At 38.5% G+C, this 24,871-nt stretch overlaps 2 protein-coding genes across 3 annotated transcripts in view; both read right to left on the bottom strand.

The window, feature by feature from the left end:
• Nucleotides 1-34: 34 nt before the first annotated feature.
• Nucleotides 35-19,252, bottom strand: stk17a (serine/threonine kinase 17a). Of its 2 annotated transcripts, XM_061758106.1 has the most exons (8): nt 18,708-19,252; nt 13,146-13,358; nt 7,362-7,509; nt 7,085-7,211; nt 6,964-7,012; nt 6,420-6,596; nt 5,926-6,294; nt 35-173 (listed from the first exon to the last, which is right to left on the bottom strand). In XM_061758106.1, exons 1-7 carry the CDS (start codon nt 18,884-18,886, stop codon nt 5,943-5,945), a joined length of 1,245 nt encoding a protein of 414 aa, XP_061614090.1. In that variant the 5' UTR covers nt 18,887-19,252; the 3' UTR covers nt 35-173; nt 5,926-5,942. The 2 variants fall into 2 exon arrangements, with proteins under 2 accessions (XP_061614090.1, XP_061614091.1); XM_061758107.1 differs by lacking the exon at nt 35-173 and having other exon boundaries at nt 4,429-6,294; nt 18,708-19,251.
• A 648-nt stretch (nt 19,253-19,900) lies between these two features.
• The window catches only part of reck (reversion-inducing-cysteine-rich protein with kazal motifs), a 35,239-nt gene continuing 30,268 nt past the window's right edge, over nt 19,901-24,871 (bottom strand). The window contains exon 21 of the mRNA XM_061758328.1: nt 19,901-24,473. Within this exon, the coding sequence (XP_061614312.1) occupies nt 24,252-24,473 (222 nt within the window). The 3' untranslated portion in view covers nt 19,901-24,251. The remainder of the gene's footprint in view (nt 24,474-24,871) is intronic.

Genomic DNA, 24,871 nt, shown 5'->3' with positions numbered 1-24,871 from the left:
CCACCGCCACAGGAAGCCACAGCAGCCTCGCCTCGGCGGTGAGACGGAAGCTAGTTAAAAATGGCAAACTGGAGCAGCGGCAACGCTAGCTGTCGGTGACGTTACGCCCCTTTCGAACCATCCGTCCACCGAGCTCACACCTTTCACTTTCACCACTGAGTCCATTTTCAACCCTGAAATGAATTGAAACCACCGTTAATCCGTCCCAGACCCCGTTGTTAATTGACGGACATATATAATTGTAATTGCCCTGAAAAAAAAAAAAAAAAAAAAATACCGTCAATAGCCATTTTCCATAAAAAACAGGGGTGGTCTCGTCCAATTTTTTGTTCATTCATTAATTTTTAAGATTTAAATATTATTTTAATTAATTTTAAAAATCCGTAAATAAGTGAATCTGCGGGTGCTCACTCCTTCCTAGTACTGTTTTGGGACTAGGGACTGACACCGATACTGTATCGACGTGCAGTATTGGTGCAGATACTGCATGTCTGAGAAGGTGCTGATACCACTACACCGATACTACTTTAGCAACCTGACATTTACGGTAACCTCCGTGTAGGTGTAGTAGTAGCCGTGTCGCCCGTGTGATGATAAGTTAAACAGTTAGACTGCAAATCACACTCAAGCAAAATGGATGACGAATTTCGCTCGCGCGGCGACGGAGGCAGGTCGTCAGGCGAGCGCCAATGTTTCCCCAGCCAAGCCAACTTGTGGTATTCTCAGAAAGCAGTCTTGTATTTCATTTTACACACTTTATTTTGTCGTTAAAATACAGAGGTAACATGGCATCCGTATTCCCACTTGTTTCGATCCACCAGACTCGACATTTTTCTTCGTCTCTTATGTACTGTACGTCCTCCTTTTACATAGTACCCCGTATTGTTCAAACTGAGATACCACATAACTGAATTACCATGTGCTACAGGCTACATCGAAGTGAAATGTGTGGCAAGCCTGTGAGAAGAAAAAAAAACATGCAGTTGGATGTTAAAATATCAGGAATGACAAATTGATACTCTAAAAAGTGTTATATTTGAATGAAACGTGTGCCATGTTTTTAGACATCCATCCATTGTCCAAGCCGCTTATCCTCACCAGGGTCGCGGGCGTGCTGGAGCCCATCCCAGCTATCATCGGACAGGAGGCGGGGTACACCCTTAACTGGTTGCGAGCCAATCGCAGGGCACATACAAACAAACAACCATTCGCACTCACATTCACACCTACGGGCAATTTAGAGTCTCCAATTCATGCATGTTTTTGGGATGTGGGAGGAAACCGGAGTGCCCGGAGAAAACCCACGCAGGCACGGTGAGAACATGGAAACTCCACACAGGCGGGGCCGGGGAATGAACCCCGGTCCTCAGAACTGTGAGGCAGACGATTTAACCATGCCGCCTGTTTTTAGACATTGACATTTGATTTTTAAAAAAAAACAAAAAAAAACATTTTCATTACAATTGCAAGACGTAATAGTAACAAGTATAAGTTCTCAGTACCCTAATTGTACTCAAATTGAAAAAAAGTGGTATCGGTGCCATAATAACACATATACTGTATGTAAATTCATGACTGTATTCTCTCTGTCTATTTTTTTTATGATACTGAATAAGATCATTCAGATCACAAGACAGAAGGAGGCGTTTTTTTGTTGTTGTTTTTTGTCCATGCTGTTTTGAATTTTGCATGGGAATGGCAGATGGCGCCTACAAGAATGGAAAAAAGCACTGACCTATAAAGAACTATTTAAAATTTGATCTTGTGCCCAACAGTGAGCACAAAAAATGAATACAGCATGTAACGTAGCGCTAGACTTGTCATTAATAAGTTATTATTATTATGATAGTAGTCCCCATGGGTTACTGTACATATAATTTTGGCTCAGTCCACATTTCCCCCTGTACCAGTCACTTGCATAAATATTTCCATAAATTTAGAAACTTATTATTAATCATTGATTCTTTATTATTATATTTCTATGTCAAAAGAAGAACTGTAGTGATTCTTAATTAGATCGTCTTCATTGACCCCAAGCCTTCTCGTTACTAAAATATACTTTAACAACCATTTTAATGTAGAATGGTGAACTAAATAGTCATAAAAGACCAACAAATACCCATAGTTTATACTTAATTAAAACGAACTCTGATGCACCTTTTATTATAATGTACTTTATTTTGATCAAGTGTAAAAGGTTGTTTTATACAACCTCGTGTGCATAAGAACAAGTGGACCAAGACTATGGAAAGCCGAAAAACATGAATATACAGTAATTTTAAAAGCGTAGCATCAGGGGAATTCTGAATATATAACAGGTATCGCATGTTATAGGGTGTAAAAATGAATACTTACTGGGTAACTTTTGGTCCAATGATAATTGCCTGAGTGAACGCTAATGACACAAAAACTGATGTGTGATGCAAAACACACCTTGTCGTCATCGTTTTCTATTTTGGACTGTACCACATGACAAGTGTGAACACACCCTTAGTGGGAAAACTAGCACATTGATTTCCTGACATCTTCACACAATAATTTTACTTGAGTGGCAAAAAAAAAAAAAAAATAAAAATAAAAAAAAAACTGTTGCAAAAGGTAAAAATAGCTCCTTTAGTGTTTGTATGACTTTGTCAAAAAAAAAAAATATATTATTTATACATATTTTAAAGCTGTATGAACCTCTCCAGACTCTTATTCATCTCCCCCACACTCCTATTAACCTCTACCATATTCTTATAAACACTATACTCTTAAACACCTTTTAAACTCTGAAACATACAGTAATGCACAGTAGTACTGTAGCCTATGTATATGTTATTCCTTGTAATATGTGTTTAAAAGTTTGTTTGTTTTTTTTATTTACAATTGTAATGTTTTAGGCTAGGAAGTGTTTATTTTACCACCAAAAAAAATAAAGCATGCACTCAAAATCCCGTGATATGACGAATTATGCACGAAATGAAGATGAGAACAAATCTGAAATAGTTGAACTGCGATACAGTGAAGGAACTTTGTAATCACAATGGTAATCACCGGTAATCAATTCAATATTTAAACCTCAAAGCCAGAATTTTCTACCCTCTCCCCATAATACCAGAAGATATACTGTACTCCGAAACCTAACAAGGCACCTTGCTATCTCAAAGTTTTGCAGAGCATATAAGTTATTTTTATCATCTGTCTCCTCCCCTCAAGATAAGGGAGAGGTTGCTTGTATAACATTTTGAAAGACAGATGTATAGAAGGCTTCCATTCATCGTCTTGTTGCAAAAAAAAAGAAAGGAAAAAAAATCATTACATGGTTGTCTTTGACTCTGTGACATTCAAAACATCCTTTTTGAAGCCTCACTGCTGAGCTTATAGGGCTTGAAGATCCAAAACAGTGCTACCAACTAATTAATTTTATATTTAATAAATGTATCCAAAGCCTTGAATATTTCCTCTTAAGACAGAAAACAGTCCTCTGATAAGAACTTCCCCTCTCATATGCTTGCATTGTTCTTAATAGGTATTTGTATAATATCATTTTTTAAATTTCAAAATTGTTAAACATTTAAATGTGATTAAATATATAGTATATATCTATTTCCATTTGCTATATCCTGCCATTAGGGTCGTGGGTGAGCTGGAGCCTATCCCAGCCATTAAATATCTTGTCTTTGTAGTGTATTCAATTAAATATAGGTTGAACGTGATTTGAAAATCACTGTATTTTGTTTATATTTATGTTTAACACAACGTCCCAACTTCATTGGAATTGGGGTTGTATAAAATTTATCAATTTATTTTTAGGTTTTATTTTTCACATTTTGTTTCTATTTTTTAATTAAACATACATATTTTACTCTTATTATGATTACCATCCTAATGATTTTTATTATTATTCAAACTTCTGTAACACCTGAATTTCCACTGTGGGGATCAATAAAGGATATCTTATTTGATTCCGTTTGAGCACATACTAGTTATTCTCACCTTTGCTGCCCCCCAATGGCGACTGTGCTCAGGTGTCTTCAACGCTTCAAATCTGTTTAGCGTAGTTGTTTTCAAATGGTATGAATGCGTAATTGTTATTATCACTCACTCAAGCTATATTAGCGAGACAACAATCCCATTATTATAAGTGTATTTGTAAAGGCAGAACTCTTGTAATGGTTCCAATTAGATAGGGCCTGACTTTGTGGCATAACTTGTTTAATAGAAAACAACTTCAGCAAATTCAGATGAATCAAACTAGTTATCCATCGTCGCTAGCTGACGTGCACTGCTTACACTAACAACATGGTGTGAACAGAGAGGACCTAGTTTACAAGAGCAGTCAGTGTTAAAGGAGCCAGGTGGAAGCCAACACTGGAGCCAAGTGGAAGCCAATCAGGGAGTGAATTGCGCTGAATCTTGCCTAACAGATGGTACCCAACTCCCAACACATTTTCAATGTTTATTTGTAGTATAAGACATTTTTGTACAACCATTGTTTCAAGACCGTCATTCCCAAAACTATAAAGTCAACATGTACAACTTGAACAAATGAATATTTATAGTGCTGCTAAAACAAATGACAGAGCCCTTGAAGGTTGTATCCTATGTTGAACATTCCACAAATACCTGACATGTATATTTAACAGTATTGTATTCTTAAATTATATAAACAAACATCATGTACAAAAATAAGTTGAAAGGTAAATTTAGTATAGTGGACACAAAACCCTAAAAATACTTTCTTCAATCATGGCACCAAAAAAATAAAATAAAATAACACAATGCGCCTGAGTGAGATAATAGTATAAATCAACCAAATTATAGAAGAAACAAAGTTTTTCGTCAGTTTTAGTGTGAAAGCAAATCAGACATTTACATAAGTGCTATTTGAAGTGGCATTTTTTTAGCTTATATTTTTAGTTTATTAACCGGTGGCTTAATGTGTTTTTTTTTGTGGGGGGCGGGGGAGTATTTGTCAGACAAAAAAAAAAAAGTACATTCATGAGCCCACCAACCAAGGCAAATGACCATGCACATGTTATAAATTCCTATGTGTTATGCAATTGTAATTTAAATTCAATTGTTATTAAAGTATAAATATGTCTACAGTTTGGCCTACAGAGAGGGCCAACACCTTTCTTTTCACCCTTGCAAAATTCCTTAGGCATTTTTGGATTCCATTTATTATTTACATATTATAACTAAGACATTTTTTCATCTCTTTTTAAAGTATTTTTTAATTTAAAAAAAAATCCATAATGTGTGTCTTTTGCTGCTGTTCAAATGTCATATTTGAACAGCATTCACACTAAAGCTAAAAAGTTATGTTGGTGCTTCTTTTTCAAAAATCATATTCATAAAACTTATTCAGGGCTATATTCACTGCCTACATTAATTGTAGTTTTTCTTAAGCTTGTAATCATTCTTTCTTTGTAGATGTGTTTTTCCCAACTCTTTTTTTTTTCCTGGCAAGATGATACATTTAAAATCTAAAATGAGAAGAAACAATGCTTAACTTGTTGTTTCTGAAGTCAAAAATGGTTTTAGTGTAGGTCAAATCGGTGAATAATTGGTGAACACCTGCTCTTAAAAAGATCACTACAAAAGAAAGATCCTCACTTCAACAGCCAACAGGTTCAGGGGTTAAAGGTCATCTACTGGTGCTTTGGAGTATAATTGCAGATACATTTATGAGTAGCCACTTCAATAAAGCACTTAACAATGACAAGTTGTGTGTGAAGCGTTATACAAACTTGACACATCCATAGGAAACAATTTACAACCGATGGGGTAAGTGTTGCTCGTGATGGAGTGGAGAGATGTAAACAGGGCTACTTAGGTCAAAAAGTGATTGATTTATGACCATGTCACCAACACCCAATAAAGTAATACAATGAAAGCCCCGGATTGAATGGCTCAATCACATTTTTGAGCCCCGTTTACCTCTTATGGGTGGAGTTTCAGTAGATGAACTCCCCGGGGACCTCCTGCAGGACACTGAAGGGCTCCTCAAACTTGAAGCGTTTGGAGTTGGCCTTCTTCTCTGTGACCAGGGCCTCCTTCTCGGCGGCGGAGGACTGGCGGCATTGGCCCAGGGTGTAGGCGGCCATGACGATGAGGTCCTCAGTCACGGGACCTTCATCTTCCTCCTCAACGCTGTCTGTACAAGTAGTAGCAGTGCAACTTTCTGGGCTACTGCTGGATGCACCCTGGACTTCCAGTGGGGGGCGTTCATCGCATGTCGCCGTTTCCTGAGGATCTTCGGGCTGGAGCCACGGGTGTTGGAGACACTGCTCGGCTGTGGCTCGGACCCTGAACACAGACGTATATGAAAAGCCGTTTCAGCATGTAGTCGATATCCTTGATAACTATCTTAACAAGTCATACCTTCACGCAATAGAAAAACAATTAACATAGCAGAAAGAGGTTGGACTGACTGTGGCTGTTTACAGAGCAGAGTCTGGATGAAGGACACGGCCTGGTCCAGCTCCTGCAGTTCCTCCTCATCATAGCTAACGTTCATCTGGGAGATGTTCAGAAAGGTCTCCTGCTTGTCTTTGCCCAGGAAGGGAGAGAGGCCTGTCAGCATCACATAGGCCAAAACACCTATACTCCTGAACACGTAAGAAGAACAATAGTTGAGACCATCTTGGCACAGGAGAGAAATTCAACAATGTCGCGGAACAGACTGTGCTCAACCTTTCAGGTTCCACTTACATTTCAAAGATGATATTAAACCACCATTAAACCATTAGACCACGCATTATAATGTAGTGCAGTTCAACACCACTGCAAGTTCCAAAAACAACAATAACCTGAGACATCAATTACCATTAAAAACTGAATATCTTATGTAGACTCGTCAGTGAAACATATTTAAGCTTCACGTAACACATAAGATACAAATCTTTAATAATGACTCAAAACAAAAAACAACCATCTCGATACACAGAATGTGTCATGATAGATTTGTTTTCTTACCACATATCTGTTGCTGTGCTTATAGGCTCATAATTTAGAATCTCTGGTGCTGTAAGAAAAGTAAAAGTGGTTACTTCGCAGATAAGATCATTATAGGGTTAATATCATATCACACACTCACCAACGTACTCAGGAGTTCCCATAATCTCTCTGAGCTCTTGGTGGCTGCTGACGATACGGGACAGACCGAAGTCCACTATCTTAATGTCACCCAGAGGAGAGCTGCTGGTCAGAAGGATGTTCTGAGGCTGATGAATCCCCAAACATGATAGTAATGTTAGTGCCTTTGTTGTACCATTTTGTTAAAAATAGCCGCATATGTGTTATGATTTCTCATCAACTCTTGTCTTGAGTTAGGGTTTTTTAATGCAATGGTCGATAAAAATGAATTCACAAACCTTCAGGTCAAGATGGACAACATTTCTTTGATGTAAGAAGGCGACTCCTTGTAGGATCTGTCTCATGAGCCTCTTCACGTCGTTCTCGCTGAAGGACTCGTCCTCTTGATCTGACACACACTGGTTGAAGATCTCCCCTCCAGCAGCACTGGTTGGTAGAAACATACACAGGCGGATAAAAGTCACACATATCTTCTTCCAGGAAAGGTCACGAATTCAGATCACAATCCACTCACGCGTATAATTGTGTGTACGTGTAGGCAAAAATAGAGCACTGCCAAATATAGCGAAGTCATTAGGAACGGCAAAACCAAGCACTCTCTTACCACATGATATGACAAAACTTGGTTGTAAATATAAGCTTAATACAGTACATATTACACAGTCGGTCAAGATGTTACATCAGGCCCTGTTAATTTCCTAATGTTGTGATAATCACAAATAGACAATGAGTGAAAAGAAAAGAGGGGAAAATTAGTCAGAAATAGACAAAGCATCCCCTTGAGGTGCTGTTGAAGTAGGCTTAATCTCAGAGGAAGGTGGAGGTTTGAGGAAGAGGAGGCCTCACTGAGCATATTTGGATTTCTTCAAGGTCAGATGATGGATTTAGACCCAACAAGAGAACACTGGTTATGCGACGTATAGGCTACATACGGAGGATATTGATGACATAACAGGTGACAATGAAGAAGCCTTTTGGATTTAGGTTGAAACCTCTCCAACAAACAAGAGTCCCGTTGCCTCGATTCAACCTTTGCGAATTTCCATGACTTGGATGACTGAGAAACTGCACACAGACATTCACACCTATGGGCAATTTAAAGTCCTCAATTAACCTCCCATGCACGGTAGAAAACCCACGCAAACACTGTGAGAACACAACCATGCAGTGTGGGACTCCTCTCATCAACTCCGGCATCTCTCCGCCACACATTTAAATAGGACAAAGACCTCATTAATTCCTCAACTGGAAGGAATACTCCCAACCGAGCACAATCAAAGCACCAAATTCTCAAAATGTGCTGCTGCATCCTCGCTTTCTCAACAGAAGTAAAATGCTGAACTACGAATTACTCAATTAAAGTGATTATATTTTGAACAAACTATTTGAATGGAGGCCCCCGGTGAGTTTACAAGCTAACCTACTGTAACAAAAGCAAGCAAAAAAGCTGACTGGCCCAATGGCCGTGTGTTGCTCCTGATGCCTGACAGAGGCTTTGAAGTGCAGTGCGAGGTCACGTTCATACACCCCGCAGGCCGCGCAGAGTTTGACTGGAGAGTTGCTAATTTGATTAATGAAATTGGTGTCATTACAAAGCAGTGGGAGTGGAAATAGATCGAGATAGTTCGGGGGTGGGCACATCTGACCTAAATATTGATCATAACTGACCTACAACCATGCAATAAACACAAACACGCATGAAAACAATGGACATGCAAGGACAGGCAGATTTTCTTTTTTTACATTTATGTGCATGGCAGTACAGAGGAAGGCGCTAAAATCAGAGTGAGATCATGTGAATGCCTCAGAGTGCCCCACATCCTGCACTCATCATGTAACTGTAGTCGTGTCCGTGCTTGTGGTTACAGATGAAGCGGTCTTTAGAAATACAAACTCAAGACAGAGACACTCATTTGCCCAAATACACCAAATCAGACGTCACTGCCGATACAGTGCGGTTAACCTTACAGCGCCCCAGGGTAGGAGTTGAAGGCCCCTATTGAGCCAATCTAAATTAATAAGTGTTCCCATACTGGAACAGACGCTGTATTTATGAAATAAATATACGTTTTGTTTTGTTTTAAATGTGGATTTAGTTGATTTGGGTGCACTTTTCCCACAATTGACAGCGGAGATATTGCAAGTCAAATACAATGAATGGATGGAAAGCAAGGATAGAGAAAACATACAATAGAATAACTTTATTTTGGAGGGATAGAAAGGGATGAAAACAGGTTACGTTATTTGTTATGGGGATTTGTTTTTTTAACAAAACAATGTGAGATTGACTAGTGTCTTATGTTTACTGTCTATAATGTTTGTATCAATACACAGTGAATTTAAAAAGTCCATACACCCCTATTCAAATGCCAGGTTTCAGACATTCTTGTAGGCGTTTCCTGACATAATTATTTGCTTTCTATCGGAAGCCTGAAAGTTTGTGTTTGAGCCAAACAAGCATTTTGGAAATATGGACAAAAATATTGGACCGTAAAAATTTTCCCACAAGCCTACTAAAACAGCTGAAATTTATTTGGGGTTAATCAGAGGCACTTTAAGTGGTGACAGTTTTCTGCTGACTCCGATTTAACATCAGTTTGAATGTCATTGGTTGTTTCTGCCACATCATAAAAGGCCATTTCCCTGTTATAAGAGGGTGTGCACACTTGTGCAACTACATTATCTCAATTATTTATTTTTACTTCCCCTCTCAAAAAGGTTTGAAAAAAAAAAAATTGAGTTGTGCTGCTTAGGTAACATTAATGATGGAAAAGGTTTTGAAATTGTTTTTTTTGGGTCTAATTTATCCATCCATCCATCCATTTTCTGAGCCGCTTCTCCTCACTAGGGTCGCGGGCGTGCTGGAGCCTATCCCAGCTGTCATCGGGCAGGAGGCGGGGTACACCCTGAACTGGTTGCCAGCCAATCGTAGGGCACATCGAAACAAACAACCATTCGCACTCACAGTCATGCCTACGGGCAATTTAGAGTCTCCAATTAATGCATGTTTTTGGGATGTGGGAGGAAACCGGAGTGCCCGGAGAAAACCCACGCAGGCACGGGGAGAACATGCAAACTCCACACAGGCGGGGACGGGGATTGAACCCCGCACCTCAGAACTGTGAGGCTGACGCTCTAACCAGTCGGCCACCGTGCCGCCTGGTCTAATTTATATTTCAACAAAAACCTGGCATTTGAAAAGGGGTTTGTAGACTTCTTAAATCTACTATATTTGTTTCACTGTGTGCACATTGTCCAAAATCTCCGATTAATACATTTACTGTCTGTGTAAATGTTGCACTGACTGATTTAAGGGTTATAGTCTTTCAATCTGTGGAATAGAGTTAAACAGTATTCAGTGGAAAACTAATAGAGAATATTGACAAGTTGATCTGAACTGTCAGGCCTCTGTTTTTTCCCTCACGTGGTCTTTCTGTGTCTCTGGGCGAGGGGCCACGCTATTGCATGTCACGTGCGCTTGTCAGGCTCAACCGTTGTAATGAGAACTGGAGTTCAGCCAGCATGGATCTCAATTTTCAATCTTTCTAGATTATTCTCTCTTGGTTTGACTCTCCTCTCTGTACTGGTAATTCCCTAGCACTGTGCTGCAGGAAATTATCCAATTTCACTTATAATTTTATCAGAAAATGAATATTTACTACAACTAATGTAGCTTTGTTTATCTATCTATGTCAGTGACCTATAGTGACATGCAAAACAATTAAAGGCTCTTCCACTAGATGTTTTTATCATCATTATTTAGGTATATAAACTGATTATGACATCTTAGTTTGATGGTAAAATATGTGCTTTGGCTCAATATATGTTGGGAAACACTGCTCTATACTAAAGCACAGGCAACTTTATTTGTTTCCTTTACAGCATTTTAGCTTTTTCTGCTCAACGTTCTCCTGATTTTTGTATTTATTTATAATACCCATTTTTGCTTGCTCAAACCAACTCCATCAACTCTGCACTGCATCCTCTGTCATCAGTGTTTGCCCTATCGTTCCATCCATGTTCTGTACACTGCTTAAGATATCCATCAATTGTTCAGCAAATACAGGTCAGGCAGTCCGTATGCCCCTCACAAAGAATCAAAACATTCTGCTCTACTTCCCCTGGATGGGAAAACATAGGGGGTGGGCAAAGAATAAAAAAGGAAAGGGGATGGGACGGCATTTCTGTGGACTCAATGGTGTTGACACAAGCTGTCAATCTCAGAGGTTGCCTCTCTCAACACTGACCACTGTACAGGGCAACAACTTTTGCATTCAAAGTTCAAAAAGAAGCCAGATAAATTTGATTGTGACACGATTAGATGAATAGGTAATGTTTTCAGATAAAACAAAGTTTAAAGAAATATGCGCTCAATATACAAGATGAATGAAATGGAGGGATGTGTTGATTTGTCACAAATTTGACATGTTTCTATTAAATATTTAGCACTTTTCTGGAGACAAATGCCTATAAATTCAATGTTTATGCAAATAGTCAATGTCAAAGCCTGAGGAATAACATTGACATGAACAGCGGGGAAGCGTTTAAGCGTCATACAAGAGCATGCCTGTGAATATCAATGACGTTGTGTCATACATACAGTATGTAGAGGTCAGAAAAGACAGATCCCTTGTAGGTCAATACCATCTAATTTTGTAGATGTACTCAGTGTTTTGAATGCCCCTCAACCCCCATTTGTGTGTGTGTATTGTCAATTGTCACAATACTAAGAGACAAAATCAAATCTGAGATGAGAAGGGAGAGAAAAAAAGAGACAAAGTGAGACAGACCTTCTTCGCCATAGACGACACCATGAACTGATGCACGGACAACACACACACACACACACACACACACGCTCTATGGGAACCAGGTCAAGCATGGCCTCGACATGTCCAGTGGGATGAGATCATTGACAACTGGTGCATCTACTACACTCAGAAATATGCAGATGCTGTGTATGTGTGTGTGCGTGCGTGTGTTGATGGCTGGAAGCAGACCAAGCACATCATTGAAATAACTAGCGGTAGGTGGACCATTCAAATCTAGCCCAGGTAATATTGTTTAGATTAGTAAGACCACAACACTCAAGCTAAAGTACACAACATTGAGTGAGTATACCCTGTTTGAAAGGTATGTTTTTTATTGATTGTTTCTCAGTGAACACAAGCAAAAACTTTTACAATGTTAGGTTGTGTCAGGGTTTTTACAGGATTCACGGTTACGCTCTTTCCGGCATCACGTGACATGTCGGGTGCAGTTGTCTGGCTGCGTGGGTGAAAATAGTGATGGTGAAGAACAAAGTCACACTTCCAATCGAAGCACGATGCAACCCCAAAAATCGGAAGAAATGTGGCGCAGCGAGATGGCAGTAAAAGCGACTTCCCTATTAATATTCTTCTGTGTGTTGAAAGGCATGCTCCAATATTGTGAGCTGATTAGTTGTTAAGTTGATTGTTGGGCTCATTATACACACATTATTTAAGAATTATATTCAGTGAATTTAACTTTTAGCCATGTAAATCACTCACTGGGAGTCCCTGGAACCCCGGGCTGACTTAGAGTAAGCGATTGCTACATTCCAATTTTTTAAGTGTGAGTTTTTACAGTAGACTGTACAGGTGTGTTGTTAAATAAGCATTTTCTGATTAATATACAGTCTAGTATTGTCAGAAAAATGACACATGTTGTTTTGGCTGCTTTTAGTTTCAGTGTGCATGTTTTTCTTTTGCCATGCACTCTTCAGTCAACCAATGCCACCGGGTGGGTCAGATTATTTTATAATGAAGTACAGTGCACCAAACAACAAAAGTGCATGACTGGCATACTGTATGTAAATGTTTTCATTGATCTGGGCTGCTGAGCCTACCTTGTTTACTCTGCCCGGGAACAACTGGGCGGTCAAATGTGTGACGCGAATAGGAAAAAGAATCATAGTAATTCTGTTCTTAAAAAAAAAGTGTCACGATAATAAAATGGTGTCATATTTTCACTTCTCACAACACATGCATTGTCAGATTGCTTTTTTTGTTGTTGTTGTTCTGAACGAATTGGATACTTACAATTCCAGGACCAGCACCATCTCAGAGGCCATTTCATAGACCTGGTGAAGACTAACCACCCGCTGACTGTCTGTGGCCAGCTCAAGCACGGCAATCTCGTGGATGATCTCCATACGGCAGTCCCGCCCTTTTCGCCGCTTCCTCATGAACTTTGCGGCGTATTCTTGACCTGTGCATTTCTTCACGCACTTTCGGACCACGGCGAATTTGCCCCTGAAGACAAAAAGACAATTCTGTAAATATTTATATTAGGACATTTTTATCTCCCATGGTAGAGCATCAGGTACCAATAAAGTTGCTGTAATGTGCTGGGAGTTGCACACTTAATGATAACTTTGACTTTTTAATATGATGTGAATAAATATTTGTTATTCTTCTCCATGTACTGTTAATATATACATGTATTTTTCTCTTTTAATACATTGACAACACAACATTGCAATATTGTGTTGAGAAAACACTGCAATCCTCACCCTAGTGGAGATCCCTTAAAAAGCAAGCTTGAGTCATAAAGACAGACAGGAAATTGTATTTTATTTTGTTATACGTAGCAGGAGAGGAGAACAAAGGAGAAAACACTCATCAAAGTTCTGTTTATCAGCTGTTTGCCAGTAAGACTCAAACTTGCAATCTATACAATGTAGGAAAGCCAATACTGTCTGTACTTGTACTCATAAAAATACTCCTATGCTACGACACAGACACCACTTAACCAGCCTGACATATTCCTTCCAACTAAAAGATACTTTAAGGTAAACACGGATGACAGCTCTTTTAGCCTACTGAAAATTGTGTTCTGCAAAACGGGTGATAAATTTCGCCCAAGTTTCTTGAGCCCCGTCGCCTGTACCACTTCGCTTGGTATCGACGGTAAACGTTCAATGTATGTACTTGTACTCGTAGGCGGTCTGAAATGACGACGAACCGGAGGAGATCGAGGAGGCTCCAGGCTTGGCACTGTTCGCCGTCAAGTTCATCTGTATCTTAATGCAAGTCTTTTAAAGTTGTTGGCATATAGCATTGAGCCCACCCCAAAAAATGAATGACATGAAAAGTTAAATGTGCTTTTAATGCATGTTCTTTGGTTCTACATATGGTAGGTTGACACGTACGCATCGAAAATCACCTCCCGCTAACCCTGAAGTAAAAGTTGAAATTTCTATCACTCCAGTGACGGTAGGCAGTGGTGCGTTTTTGCTGTGGTGACAACTGGAAACAGCAGATACACTGCTGAGTGGTTTGGGAGACCAGGCCTGCTCTTTAGAAACCATACTGGATGACCACAGCCCGTTCCGAAGCCGTGTCAGCACATTTCCAAAGCCGACAACCTCGCTAAAAGGCTACACCCTGAAAACTTCTGTGTGCGTGTGTGTGGTATCGAAGCTGAAATAAAATGGGTCGCAGTAGATAATGATGAAGAGTACACATAGCAACTTTGATATTTTTTCCTGAGGGGAAATGTGTACTCTGTTATATTTTACAATGTCAGCGCCACACAAAGAGAGCATGGCACTTGATAAAGCCTTTGGTTCGTGAGCACGGCCGTGAGCACAAAACCCCCACATGGCACTGTTGCACAGCCCGCCCGCCCCAGGGTACGCTAACATGAAACCATAAACAATAACATGGTAATAATGTTATGTTCAATGTTTCGGTACTTTTTGAACTCGCTGTTCTAACAGGTGTTTGATCCAGCGGTGGACCAATCCATTTCCTGGTCCAATTACAATTGCTTTTTAAAACAATCATCTTCACCACGCTGTTCACATTTTGAGGTCATGAGACCAAGACGACAAACACCTAACAACAAAAACAAAAAGTACTGAAACACTGAATAGTTGGACATATGCATTCAAAATTTATCAACATGTTATTCTATTGTGTACAGACTCGTAGCTGCAGAGTCAATGTTGTGTTTAAAACGTACTGCAAACAGCAGGTCGATTCCAAACTGCTATAAATGCCTAAATAATCATAATGCATGTACAGTGTTTTGGAAAAGTGCTCTTCATATAATGATGATGATTATTATTATTGAATTGTAGATTGTGTCTTGTATTGGTAGTGTGTTTGGGGCAGACGAGGTGTGGGTGCAATCACTCAAAAGCTTAGTCTACTAGTACCAGATGAGCTAATACGAGCATGGCCCTCCTGTCACGCGGTCCCACAAAGGAAAAAAAGCTTTGTGTCTTAACCATATGGAATTCCATCGTCGCTTCATATTCGCAGGATCTACCCAAATGAGCTCGGCCACGAGCCATCTGGGATTCCACTGCAGGGGCATATTGAGAGTATTATCTTAAACTACATGCTCAGCCCAGCTCGGTAGCCATCTGGTGGGGTTCATACGGAAGGCTTTCTGACGCATGCACGGCTGGTGAGGTCTACTGGTGGAAGCGCTGAAAATGTGACCTCAATGATTATTGAATTAACAGTCAGTGGTCTACATATGACGGTGGACAAAAATGTCAATCCGGCATGGAATGTCAATCAATATCAGGAGCAGAAGCTATACAATCTCGCATTCAAAACAATGCAAGCATTGCTATGTAAAAATGGGCTGTATAAAAAGATGCTTAAAGATGTTACACAAAGGACATACGCATATGAAAGAAGATATTTCCCTCTCCTGTCCTCCGCTAACCTGCGCTCACACTGCTATTTAAACAGGTGTATCATTACTTCATTGTACAACGCTGTATTGTTTATTTCTATTGTACAAGATGAATGAAAATTCGGCCAGTAGAGTCAGACCGTACACTGCAAGATGGGAAAAGAGGAAAGACCAGCCATTGCAGCACATGCAATGGAAATCAGATTAATATTTTTCATATTGGTCCCAAAAAACGATCCCATCACCCTAACCCAAGTATTATTTGACTGAAATATTAGAACATATCAGGTTTCAACCACACGGGGTTTAAATGAGTTTTGGTATCTACAGTACCTGTTCAGTGCCTAATCTTGAACTTAGTTTCATTTGAAAAGTAAAAAATGTATTCAGCAGGTTATACATCTAACCTCAGTTTGATATTTGACAACTAGCTTTACATTTGGGATGTCCATCAAGTGTGTTTGTCAGGAAACTACTCACCACACACGTCAATTGCCATATTTGTTGTTGTTTCTTGTTTTCCAAAAATGTTCAAGAATAAATGAAAAAAATGAACGCTATGTCATGGTAATATCCTTTTAAAAGATGAATGTACTGACAATGTACAATGGAACCTCGGTTTTCATGATTAATCTGTTCCAAAAAGTCTGACTAAAACCGAACTGTACCAAAACTGAAGCAATATTTCCCATTGGAAAGAATGTAAATCCAATTAATTAGTTACTAACAGCCCAAAATATGAACAAAAAATACATTGCATACAGAGCAACAATAGTTTAACATACAGAAAACCATGTGAAATACATATAAATTACTAATGAAATACGTAGACAAATAACTTTTATTTTTAACCTTGACTTGATGGCATATGAATGGCGAGCAAACAATAAGGTTGCACATATGCGCATGGTATGTTTTGTGTGGGAAATCAGTGACACGGGTAGGCGAATGAGTTTGGGACGGACCATTTTCAACGGAAAAAAAAATACAATTTTTTTTTTAAATTTAAAAATGGCGAAAAATATTACCACATACAAAAACCCAAAAGCTGGTAAATGTCGGTCTTTTTTCCACTTTGAACTTGTGTCAGATGACTTGCTGACTACAATGCTGTAGTATGCCGAGTGGTATGGTACTGCAGATCAATGTAACCGTTCTGATGCTGATCTGGTAGCTAAGCTGAGTCACAATGTCAGGTCATACAACGCAAAGCCAAGCACGCACACACACACACACACGTGCGTTCAATCAGTCATACAGCTATTCGAGGAGGAAACTGGTGGCTGATTTAACTTTGATTCAGCCAAGAAATCTTATCTGAGAGGTTGAACCGAGGTTAACAAAAGAGTCAATTCATACCAACAATGTGACTCAAGCCAATCTTTCCGTGACTATTCCTTATAAAAAGCATATTCTACGCAAAGCTGAATAAGCCTTGTGACTTCATTAATGATCATTTCACTTCACTACAGCACCACTAAACTGTAATCCAACAGGCTGAGATTTTTTAGTTTTTTTGGGCGACAGACCACCCAGAGTGAACAATGGAAACATACTGAAGTCAATCAATACGTACAGGATTTAACCTCTTCTGAAGTTCTTTGAGTACTTTGCTGAACAAAAAACGCAATTCAAGGGTGGAAAGGTGAAAAAAAAAAGAACTGATGACTGATACCAGCCTGTAGCAATATTTGGAAATACCAATGGGACTCACACAGGTTAAGTGTGCTTCAACACATACAAGCTTGTACAGTCACACTAAAGACATGGCGCGGCAAGATGATAACCATGTGATTTGGGGAGAGAACGCGGCTGGAAAATGAACAGAGGCCTGCAGAGTTATAAAGATCAGATGATAAATATGTTGGTTTTCAGTAAGGGTTGACATGCATGTGGGTTTGGCATGAATGTTGTTTTCCAGTGCTTGTGCAGCTGTTGCACTTGTGGGAGGTACTCCTGCAGACATGACAAAATAATGTTAGCTCGTCAAACAGTCTTCAGATTTTGAAAGTAACTGCCCCCAAAAATACAATAGAAAAAAATTCTCCATTGCCTCGTGACACTGATTCAAACCTTGAAGTGAGGCAGCTGTGTTAACCACGTGATCACTTTGCTGCCATATTTGCCAATATTTATAGTCCAACGTGTGTTAAGGTTAATTACAGTGGAACCCTAGGTTCAACACAATACATGCTAATTTGGTCGTATTTCACAACTATTTTCCCCAAATAAATGACTTCCAGGGTCAAAGAGTTACAATTAAAATAATAATTTTTCAGAGTAACATTTGAACATTCTTAACTGTCATATATAGTAAATATAAAGATTTATATATTGTGATGAATAATATTTTGATTACTAAAAAACTCACAGACCACCACATGGCCCACCGACTCCCCACTGGTTGAGAATCGACCGTATAAGCTTAGTAGAATAAATGCCCATGATGGCAATCTGAACAGCGCACGTTGTAAGGCTTACGGGAGTGAGGCTTACACAGGCTAGCTGGCTTTTTACACAATATTGTTAAATCTATCCCAAAATGTTGAAAAGCAATTTCTCGCTCTTCGTTAGCTGTTTGTGAAACCTTCTGCGCGCGAGATACGTTCTACTCAAATCCTATGCAACTCCTCGGGGCTGAGCCACCCCTGTCCATAAAACATAGTGACGCCCCTGCATGAGCCTAAAGTATGATTCAATCCAGAAGATAAGAAATTTAAAAATATATCATTTTCATGGGTTTCACATTGGCCAAAAGTGGCCACGGTGCAATTAAAAATAAATAATAAAATAAAATAAAATAAATAAATAAAAAGGTCTATTTTGATACAATATTGATATAGTTACAAGAGCTAAAGCAAAACCAGATAAAACTCCACACCCAATTGGGAAGTTTCATTACATGAGCATAAACACAGCATTTTTTATTTTATTAGATACAGTCGTACCTTCCGAGCTCTTTGCCGGGGATAATGGTGAAATGGTCGGTGAAAGGTTCGCTCTTGATGGTGGTTGTAATTTCGGTCAACAAGCCTCCCACGATGCTCCGGTTCGGTTCGGCCGGCGGGCTGTGCTGGTATTCGGCCTTACCGACCGTCTCCGCCGCACTTGGACATTCGGGGATCATGACGTCTTTCAAAAAAAATAAAAAAACACCAACCGAATACGTTATTTTTCAAAAGTTCCTGTTTGAACTCCGGTGAAGTCACGTCTGTCAGCTAACCTTACTAAATAAACAACACACGACAAATAAGCACGTAAACATTCGTCAAAGGGTAAAATGGCGGTTAAGAATGCAAATTAAACGTAATGTTTAGTCAGAAAAAACAATTTAAAAAAAACGCTTGTGAGCGGCTCATCGTGCCGAAGTTATCGGTCTGTGCTCAGCTTTCCGTTTGTCAGCGGTTCACAGGCGAAAGCGAGAGCTTGCGGCAACCATGGGAACCACTTGATTGACACCTCAACTAACCAATTAGGTAAAGCGAAGGAGGACGTACCAATAGACAGCTCCACTAAATATCGACTTCTGAACAGTCGTTTAAGATGTGCACCCCCCCCCCCCCCCCCCCCCAACCATCCACCTGCTTTATTTAAGGTCTGAAAACACTGGACCATTTTGAATTTTTTACAAAGATATGCTCTCAATAACAATACAGAATAAAAAAAAAATAATTTGGTTTTACTCGCACATGTACCTATAAATAGCAACCGTGTACTTAGCCCCCGCCACAATATACAAAAACGTCTCTGAGAAAAACAAAACCTCAAATAGGTATTTCACTTTTTAAAATTCTATATGCATAATGATTTTGGAGCACAGTGTAGATGATTTTTATTGACTCGCGAATAATATTTTAATGTAACCGTAATGATGACCGATGTGTATAAATCCATTTTGATCACTGTGAGAACAATGCAATAAATGTATCTACCCAAACCTGCAAATATATATATATATACAAAAATAAATAAATCTACTGAAAATCCAGTTCAAGGTTTTCCAATATGAGTCATGCTGCAAAATAAAAAAAACATGAGGAATATTAGGATGTATTTATTTCCTATTTAACTAAAATAACAATAATAATAATAATAATACGTACTGCACACAGAAGCAGACGCACATAAAGAGCAAAAACAGTTTGGTTGTCTCATTGCTTTTATATATTTCATGAAAAATATGAATTATGTGAAGTTTGTTCTACATTTCTTTAAATTATTATCATTTTTACATAATCAAATACACTGAAAATAAACACGAAACAAGGTGTACATAAGCAGTCAATTTGGTAAGAGAACATATTGGTACAAAAAAATAAAAATAATGTTATGGCTGATGGACCCTGTTCAATATAGACAGCAGAGGGCCCTCTTGCTAAACAATAAAACTCAATATGACCTAAGGTAGAAGACGTTGGCTCTGTCCAAGGTTCTTCGCGAAATGCCCATTTCAAGCACATGCAAACAATACGAAATAAGATACAAAGTAAATAAACCACAGATTAAAAAAAAAAACATTTAAAAAATTTAAACAGAGCCATGCTGTTCTTCCACACTAGATTCATTTCAGTCTTCACATCTTAATTGCAACATTTATAGTTTTTCAGTCCTGAAAAAGAACTGTTTCCCATGTAGGGAAAACAAAGGCATGGACAAACATTTAAATTATTATTTTTTTTTCAAAACTAACATAACCAATGTTGGCACGAACAATAACCATTAGGTCATAAAAACGACAATAATAATAATAGATACATACATAGAATAATATGTAGGAGCCAGGTGAGCTTTCCCAGTTATGAAGGAGTAATAAAATCATTTATACTACTTTAAAAATTCAGTGGAAACATTAGGACAATAAATTCACAATTTTGTGATAAATAAGTCTTAATATTACATGACTAAAGTCGTAATAGTCATGTGGGAATCTTTTACAATCACGCTTTCAAATTATGATTTGATTCCAGTAAATTTACAACTTCATTCTAAAATATATGACTTTTGACTTACTGTATTCTCATAACAGTGCTACATTATACTCATAAATTTACAAAAAAAATTCCCATGTAATTTTACTTTACGTCTCCCATTGTGGCCCTAATATTTCTTTGCACCCTGAACTAATCTGCCTAGCACAGTAATACTGGTAAAGACGTGTGGTGTACAGGCAGTTAGAAAATACATGAAGAAAATCACTTCATTAGTGTCATCATGCACAAAAATAACATCTATTTATTCAAAAACATGGCACCCATGGTAGTTATCTGAAACATTTTTCATATATTGTACTTATCAAATATAGAGACCTTTCTTAACAAAAAATATATTGCATTAGCTACATAAAGATATTGCATTAGTAATAATACTTCATAAGACACTATTATGCAAGGCATACAATGGAAATCTCTACCCAGAGAGGAGTATGGGTAGCTGATTGTCTTGTAATTAAATGGCTTCTAGTTTATACGGTAAATGTACAAATAGGTGAAATCCCTTTTAATACTTTAAACTTAAGAACTACTGGCCTCACACAAAAGATGGGATGGATATTGAGGATATCAGAGTTGTTTGAGCATTTATTCAATATTAAGTATATTGAATAAATGTTCGAATGGGTTTATGGAAAGCTGTTTGAGCATTCATTTACTGTAATTTCCTTGATATTCATCTTAAGATCATACTAGTAGGCCAAAATTGGCACTAGTAGTGGGAAAAACATTACTAGTAAGAAACGCTGTCGTTCTACTTGAATTGTCTTAATTGTGAGGACAAAGAACATTCTAGTACATTGACCTTAAGATGGACATCAGCGATATTGAATAAATCCTCAAACGACTTCCCATACATAAAAATATTGCATTAAAGGTCATACTGTACAACCCTCAAATTAGGGACAATAAAATTCACCACTAAAACCATGATTATATTGCTTCATTCCATCTATGGATCGAGGGTCGCTTTACATGTGATATAAGGATGACATCATATATATATATTTTTTTTTTCATTTTTCAAACCATAACCCACATTAGTGTCTTCTTAATATCGCAAGCCTTCATATTTCAAAACATAATGGCTGGAGCCACCTAATCATCATCCCATGCTCAAGTCCTTATGTTCCTACTTTCAGTTACTATGAAGTTGTGGGCCAAGGGTGAGCATAACAATAATAATTAAATCGATTAAATGATCAAATATGTGGATATTAAAGCAACTGGAGCAACATTTTGTGCACTACCTGAGTCAGTCTCAACTAGTTTGTGGTCGAAACAAGTACAACAGGAAGATCAGCAACATCCACACAGATGCCTACAAGGGAAATCCACAAGGTAGCATTATTCTGCTCAATATGACACTGGCATGGAAACAGGAGTTCAGATCATTCAGAAAGAGTGTGAGAGAGAGATAGATAGAGAGAGAGAGATTCTTTCTATTATTCCTATAGCCTAAAATAGAAAGTGTGTCAAACACTGATCTCTAGTCTGGAGTGGCCATAATAATAAGACAGTGACTGCATACCTGACTAAATGAAGCTCCTCTCACCTCAACATTGTTACTTGTCACCAAGATGCCACAGGATAGCGCCAAAGCAATACTTTTATATTAAACAGGGCTTTGGCCTAAACACAAAAACAGCAAATAGGTGAGTTTTCGGCAAATAAAAGAGAATAGGTTAAAAAAAATTGAGAATAGATGAATTCACAGATAACAAATTGTGAATATGTGGTGGGACACTGTAATAGTAATAAGTTAGTTTAATATAATGAGACTTTTTTATTTTTTATTTTATGGTTGAACCACGACTGACCAGATGGGACAAAACACTCTTACCCTCTTTAGTTAATCTTGAATCTAAATGTAATACTGTATACACCAAGAAAATGTGTGCCCTTTGGAATTCTCAGTTATTGGGTGTGGCAAAACCGACCCAAGCCTGTAAAAGGAATTACAAGCCTGTAAATGGAATTACTCAAAGATTTTACATCATGAAGGCTCAGATCCCAAATAAAATTAGTAAACACCTGAAACCTGAAGTCATCCAAGGGATGGAAATAGTGGCCACACAAAATATTGACACTTTGGCCACAATTTGGACATTTTCATGTGGGGTTTACTCACTTTTGTTGCCACTATTGTATAAAAGTTAAAGATGCAAAAAAAATGGCTGTCAATATCTCAGCATATCCCCCCAAATCTGACAGATTATGACTATTTGATTATTTAAAAAGAACCCATATTTCCAGTAAATTTTAATTAATTATCTTCAATTCTCATGGAAAGGATGCACCTGAATATGTTTTTAAATTCCTTAGCTAATTTCCCATTTCTTATTTATGATCATTATTCTTTTTATTGGTCAAAAAGTTACCATTGTCCATCACCTTGATTCTGCATTCCACATACTGTTTTATAACCTTCTTACCGATTGGGTGATTTGTGATCTGTACATCTCTTAGATTGTCTTTGGTAGTAAAAATGAAATAACGTGTGAAGCATGCTTGCACTACACTGAACAAGACGTCCGAAATATCGATCCATCTCTTGTCTATACCACTTACCCTGGTCAGGGTCACAAGGAACCTGTTACGGTAAATTGTACTACACCCTGAACTTGGTCAATTGCAATTGTGAATTAAAATGTCAAGTGGGAATTTCTCCCACACCAGCTGCATGAAAGTGAACTATGTGAACTACGAAACTACCAATGGTACCGCTAACACTGCAGAGGCTGGAGGTTCAAACGCTGATCGAGGTATACTGTACCTCACGTTTTGATTGATAGCTGGCAGTATACTGTACAACAAAATAGTATTTAAAATAGTATTTGTGGGCAAGAGACACACCCACATGGCGAACACACAAAAAAAGGCCTCAATAGACCCTAATGGCTAATACAATTCTGACCAAATAAATTTCAGAGAAGAGCTTGCTGCTGGGATTTAACACTGATCATTTGAAGCAAGATGCTTCATAAACATACACGAACACACACAAATGCACACATTCACATAAACTCCAATACTGTATACAGTGTTACCCCACTATTTGCGGGGGATAAATCGAGCCCTGCCGCAAATAGCAAAAAATCTGCAAGTGACGGCCCCTCGATTAAGGCTTATAATGTCCTATGCGTGCCACAAAATGGTGGCAAAGCACTACTTTTTTTTAGACAGGGCAACGCCTTGTCTAAATGAAGCTCCTCTCCTCCCTTCAACATAATTCCTTGGCACCAAAATCCCACATCAGGTGATTCGCAAATAAGCGGGGCAACACTGTGCTCATAAAAACACTTACAGACACCATACTACAGGAAATAAAGTGAGGATCTCATCCAGTCATAATACTGTATGTACAAAGCTTTTCCACCTTGATTGTTTGAAACGCTGGCGAGTCAATTTTTATGATTGTCCAAAGGCACCGCTATGGCTTCCTTCTGAAAGATGGCCATAGAATTGATCATAACACAAGGAAAGGGAGGGCATACTGAGTATTTACAACTGTTGAGGGCTTGAGGCTGCAGCCAAAAAAAGACCCAGGAGAAAGCACAAGGCGGGGTGCAAGGGCGATAGCAGAGTTCCCCCGGAGGAGTTGACGGAAGACGTCTTGGTCTCAGAGACAACGAGAGCAGAGAGGGGAATGTGAGAGACGAGTGTTGGACTGGCGTAGTTGATGAGGGAATCTATCTTCTCGGCTTCCTTACTGCAGGCTTCAATCTGGAAAATGCACATTCAACATGCAAACATCAACACTGACAACTCAAAAAGTAACTGGACAAGCAACGTTTTAAGTAACATTATTAACAGTTATACAACTGTAAAAATAGGTTAATAACTCTAATATCATTACTGTAAAAAAAAAACACTCTTTAAACTCTCTCAAACATAAATGACAAATTAAGAGGGTGTGATAAAAGTTGCCATATACTGTAGATGCACCTGACACATAAATATTTTTTAAACTGTCACACTAGTATAAAAACAAGTGAATCACCAATGTAATGTGTAACAAGTTAGCTCCACCTCCAAGTTTTGAGTCTTTTGAGGCCTATTTTTCCTGAAAATTGTGGTTAATTTACAAATGTGTTTCTTATTGGGGAGTAACACATACACCA

This window comes from Phyllopteryx taeniolatus, chromosome 20, assembly GCF_024500385.1.
Source record: "Phyllopteryx taeniolatus isolate TA_2022b chromosome 20, UOR_Ptae_1.2, whole genome shotgun sequence".
Taxonomy (NCBI): Eukaryota; Metazoa; Chordata; class Actinopteri; order Syngnathiformes; family Syngnathidae; genus Phyllopteryx; species Phyllopteryx taeniolatus.
This window is presented reverse-complemented; position numbering and strand designations above follow the sequence as displayed.

Excerpts from the sequence above, each read along its gene's own strand:
- stk17a (XM_061758106.1), bottom strand. The coding sequence starts at position 18,886 with ATGATCCCCGAATGTCCAAGTGCGGCGGAGACGGTCGGTAAGGCCGAA. Across the intron at positions 7,510-13,145 it reads ATGGTGCTGGTCCTGGAATT|TGCTGCTGGAGGGGAGATCT; the intron begins GTAAGTATCCAA and ends TCTACCAACCAG. Across the intron at positions 7,212-7,361 it reads TTGTCCATCTTGACCTGAAG|CCTCAGAACATCCTTCTGAC; the intron begins GTTTGTGAATTC and ends GGGATTCATCAG.